We start from the raw sequence: 4,953 nt of genomic DNA on the forward strand, positions 1-4,953 counted from the left end.
TAAATTTATCACATAGTATTATGTACTCAAGGCTGAATTAAAAAAAATTCCCTTACATTTTGGTATTTTGCTTATAACATACTCATCTCTAATAATAAAATGGAAGCTAATGTATATGATATATATATATATGTAAACCTATGTCTGAATTTGTGTGTGTAACAACAATTAATGCAAAAGGGAGCCTTAAATTACAAAGAAAGGTTATATTGAGGGACTTGGAGGGAGAAATGGGAAAGAGGATATAATGCAGTTATAAAAATAAAGAATATTTTTAGATTTATTTATTTTATGTATGTGTGTTAACTGGAAGAGGGCATCAGATCCCATTACAGATAATCGTGAGCTAGCATATGGTTGCTGGGAAATGAACTCAGGACCTCTAGGAAGGGTGGTCAGTGCTCTTAACCACTGAGCCATCGCTCCAGCCTAAAATAAATCATTTTAAAATTAATAAACTGAATTTTAAAAAGCTGAGGACACTGAAACAACTGATTTGGAAGGTCTCCTTTAGTTCCTTCTTGAGTTGCTAGACTAATTTTCCTCAAAGCTGTGTCTTCTGTGGATGCAGAGCTGGAGAGAAGAAAAGACTGAAGCTTTTGTTACCCTGAAAAGCATGATGGGTTCCAGATGTTGAACACTGAGCCAGATGATTTATATCCACTGGACTGTGGGTTTGCTTAAGTATAATTGTTTTTATGCCCCAGTTCTTCACCTTTAAAATAAGAAAACACTTATTAGTTTTGAATTATTCAGGAGCAGATAGTTAGAAAATTTTGAACTGTTAGAGAGACCTCAGAATTTTAAAGTGCTAGTTTAAAAAAAACAGGGAAAATTAAAATTTTATATAAATATTTAGTATTAGGACATTAATCTGAGATTTTGAGGATAAAGAAAGGAAAGGTTATGGTTCAACAGTGATGTATTTGTGTGTTCCATTTACACAGGGAAGAGGGTATAGTTGATTTTTATTATCAATTTGACACTATGGAGAGTCACCTGGGAAGAAGAAAACTCAATTGAGTTGAAAAATTGACCTTGGAAAAGTTGATCTGTTGTAAATAAAAAAGTTGTAATAATGGAATACATATTTTCATATATTTAATGGTGATTTGTCTACCTCCCATGATAGGATACGTTTTTAAATGATTTGGTTATTTTTAACTGAGTGGATTTTAGCCATTAGAATATAAAAACTCTTTAATTCTATTAATGGTTCTCCCTAAGACACATTATTGAGATGTTATTTTATCAATCTACAGTTTCTTTTAAGGCACAAATTACTTTTAATTTTAATTATGTTCAATTTTTGCAATAACCTCTAATTGTGATACCTTATCCAAGAAACTGTCACTGATTTTATGAGCATGAAAATCTACTTATGTATTTTTTAAAATTTTGTTATTTTTACATATTATATTTAATAATATAATATTCATTTTTCATTAATGTTTTCATAGTATGAAAAGGTGGATATCAAATATTAACCTGCAACTTCATCTCATTGCCCATTTGTTTGAAAAACATTCTTCCTACACTGAAATTTTATGAAACCCATTAATTCAATGATTTCCACATGTAACGTTTTTATAGATTGACATTTCCTGACATCTCATGCCATACCATAGCTTTTTATTTCATGTTCTCACTTAATTGCCCTAACTTATAATGTTAATGAAAGGACAGCTTCTACTGTTCATTACTTTATGCTGAAAGGCTTTAAGTTATGACCAGTTAAGTATTGCAAGGTTTGTATATGTGTGTGGTGACTTTTTTCTTTGTGTGGATACTGTTCTTACTATAACATAGAAAAATTATTTTTGATTTTGTTTATTGTTGCTGTTTTGTTTTGGGGGCTTTTTTGGCAGCATGATTGGGGGAATGACAAGTCATGAAGAATCCTTAGCAGACTGAATATTTTCAATAGCAAAATTTTTCATAGCAAAAATTTTCATAGCCAATATTTTCATAGCAAAAAAAAATCTATTCAGGGACAGACTATCTTATCTTGAACTACAAGTGTCATGTGTTGACTAGTCTAATGTCTTAGATAGTTAAAATTGAAGATGCCTAGCAAACTACAAGCTTGAGTTCTGAAGTAGAAATTTCTGGTTTCTTTAACAACTCAGTTGGGTCATGTGATATTCTCCTGGAAGCTGTCTTGTGAGAAGGCATATAATGTGTTGCTAAAAGCCGACACATGAAAGTGTATGGGGTGTTTAGAAAGAATGGAAATAGAAATCCACAACAGTGAAAGTTTGCTCTTGCATTGTTGTACCATGCAATGCTGGGCTGGTCTTTACTGGCCATCAAACACTTGCTGGTCTGTCCTGGCTGTATAAAGCTTCACTGGTCTTCGATGGTCTTCACTTTGAAGAGAGATACATGCCAATGAATGTTTTGTGTTTTTGTGGCTGATTATGGCTAGTTCAAACTACTGACACATGGAGATTTAGGAGAGACTTAAAGTTTTTGTGACTCAAATCCTGTTACTGGTTCGTGGTTGATATTTGCTACTTGACTGGACTGCAGATATACTTACAATGAACATCGGAATCAAACAAAGAACTAATTTGGAATAGGTTCAGAAACTGAAAACCCTAGTAACTGTCTTTCTCAACTATCTCAGGTTGGTAACGTAGAAGGGAGGGTACAGTGTTCAAGAACCCTAAATAAAGTGGATTTAGAAAACTCCAAGCCTACAGAGTTCTGTTTAACCCTTAAGTACATGGTAAGATAATAGATACCAATCTCATTATTTCTCTGCTCTTTCTACATAGAATTGCCAGAAGAATGTTACAAGGAAATCTTTCCAGAGTGACTGAGTTCATCCTCGCTGGGTTAACAGACAAACCAGAGCTGCAGCTTCCCCTCTTCCTTCTATTCCTAGGAATCTATGTGGTCACAGTTGTGGGGAATCTGGGCATGATCATCCTGATACTGTTTAGTTCTCAACTACACACACCCATGTATTATTTCCTCTGTAGTCTGTCCTTTGTTGACCTGTGCCAGTCCACTGTCATTACTCCCAAAATGCTGGAAAATTTTTTGGCCAGGCAAAACATCATCTCCTACCCTGAATGCATGACCCAGTTCTACTTTTTTGTCACTTTTGCTATTGCAGAGTGCCACATGTTGGCTGTGATGGCATATGACCGCTATGTTGCCATCTGTAACGCCTTGCTTTACAATGTTGTGATGTCCTCTCAAGTCTGTTCCTGGATGATATTTGGAGTGTTCAATATAGCTCTGATTGGTGCCACAATTCACACTGTTTGCATGCTAAGAGTGCATTTCTGTAAGGACAATATAATAAATCATTACTTCTGTGATTTTTCCCCACTCTTGGAACTCTCTTGTTCTAGTACTTTTACTAATGAAGTAGTATCTTTATGCTTTAGCTTTTTTAATGTTTTTATTCCAACTCTGATGATCCTAAGCTCTTACATCTTCATCATTGCCAGCATCCTCCGGATTAAATCCACTGAAGGCAGGTCCAAAGCTTTCAGCACTTGCAGTTCACACATATCAGCTGTTTCTATCTTCTTTGGCTCCATTGCATTTATGTACCTGCAGCCATCATCAGTCAGCTCCATGGACCAAGGGAAAGTGTCCTCTGTATTTTATACCATTGTGGTGCCCATGCTGAACCCCTTGATCTACAGCCTGAGAAATAAGGATGTCAAAGTTGCTCTAAATAAGTTCCTTAAAAGAAAGTTTTTCTTGTGAACGCAAATGATTTTTCTTTACACAAATTCTAGTTTAGAGGCCTAGCAAACAGTTCAGATGACTAAGTGTAGCTACCATATTATATGAGATTACAATTATCATTGTTTATTTGTCAAGTGTCCTAGTGCAGGTACAGTTTTAGCCAATGGAATATATGAAGAACAACATCAATCTGGAATTCAGAGAACCTATCTGCTTATCATAGCATGGATCACACTAGTCAGTTTGTTGAACCCTCAAAGACTTCATATGAGTGATTCTGTTTTATTATGTAGAACAATGTTCCTCTTATGCAAGGTATATTTATCCTATAGCAGAGAGTAAATACATTTTGCCAACATTCTTGGTTATCTCAACACTGTATGTAATTAGCCTTTTTAATGAAATATATTTCTAAGAATTTTAGATGTGATATCAAAAAATAAATTTATTAAAAAGTAAACTATGCAAAATATAATGACTAGTGTTTTTTTTAATTGTGTGGAACAATAATAAAGGACGTAGAATGATATCTTGAATGGTAACATATCTCCTACCTCAAAAAAAGAACTACACTGTATGAGACAAACTCTGATAAACAGGAATGAACATATTGCACACAAACCTCTAAAACAGAGTGGAAGTAAGAACAAGAATTCTTATGTTCAAATATTTCTAATATTTTTTTTATTTTTTTAATATTTACACTCTAGATTTTATTCCCCTCCCGGTCCATCCTCCTACTGTTTCATATCACATATTGCCTCCCCCCAGTATCAACTAAGATGTCCCACCTAGGCCACCCTGACCAACCTCTAAACTCCCTGGGGCCTCCAGTCTCTTGAGGAATAGATACATCTTCTCTAACTGAACCCAGACCCAAGAGTCCTCTGCTGTATATGTGTTGGTGGTCTCAAATCAGCTGGTGTTTGATGCTTGGTGGTGATCTAGTGTCTGAGAGATCTCAGGGGATCCAAATTAATTGAGACCACTTGTCCTCTGACAGGGTCGCCCTCTTCAGCAGCTTCTTCCAGCTTTTCCCTAGTTTAAGCACAGGGGTCAGGAGCTTCTGTTGATTGGTTGAATACAAAGATCTACGTTTGACTCTTTTGGCTGATTGTTAGGTCTTTCTGAGGGCAGTCATGATAGGTCCCTTTTTGTGAGCACCCCATAGCCTCCCTCAGTAATGGTGCCCCGCCTTGAGATGGATCCCCTTTGAGGCCTATCCCTGGACCTTCTTGTCCT

At 35.6% G+C, this 4,953-nt stretch overlaps 1 protein-coding gene across 1 annotated transcript; it reads left to right on the forward strand.

The window, feature by feature from the left end:
* Positions 1–2,793: 2,793 nt before the first annotated feature.
* Positions 2,794–3,729, forward strand: LOC116907012 (olfactory receptor 150-like). The gene has a single exon (XM_032909948.1). The coding sequence runs from the start codon at positions 2,794–2,796 to the stop codon at positions 3,727–3,729; it is 936 nt and encodes a 311-aa protein (XP_032765839.1).
* Positions 3,730–4,953: the final 1,224 nt, after the last annotated feature.

The sequence above is a fragment of the Rattus rattus genome, chromosome 8, assembly GCF_011064425.1.
Source record: "Rattus rattus isolate New Zealand chromosome 8, Rrattus_CSIRO_v1, whole genome shotgun sequence".
In the NCBI taxonomy this organism is placed as follows: domain Eukaryota; kingdom Metazoa; phylum Chordata; class Mammalia; order Rodentia; family Muridae; genus Rattus; species Rattus rattus.

What these genes read in the sequence shown, in the direction of transcription:
- LOC116907012 (XM_032909948.1), top strand. Translation starts at nt 2,794, where the DNA reads ATGTTACAAGGAAATCTTTCCAGAGTGACTGAGTTCATCCTCGCTGGG.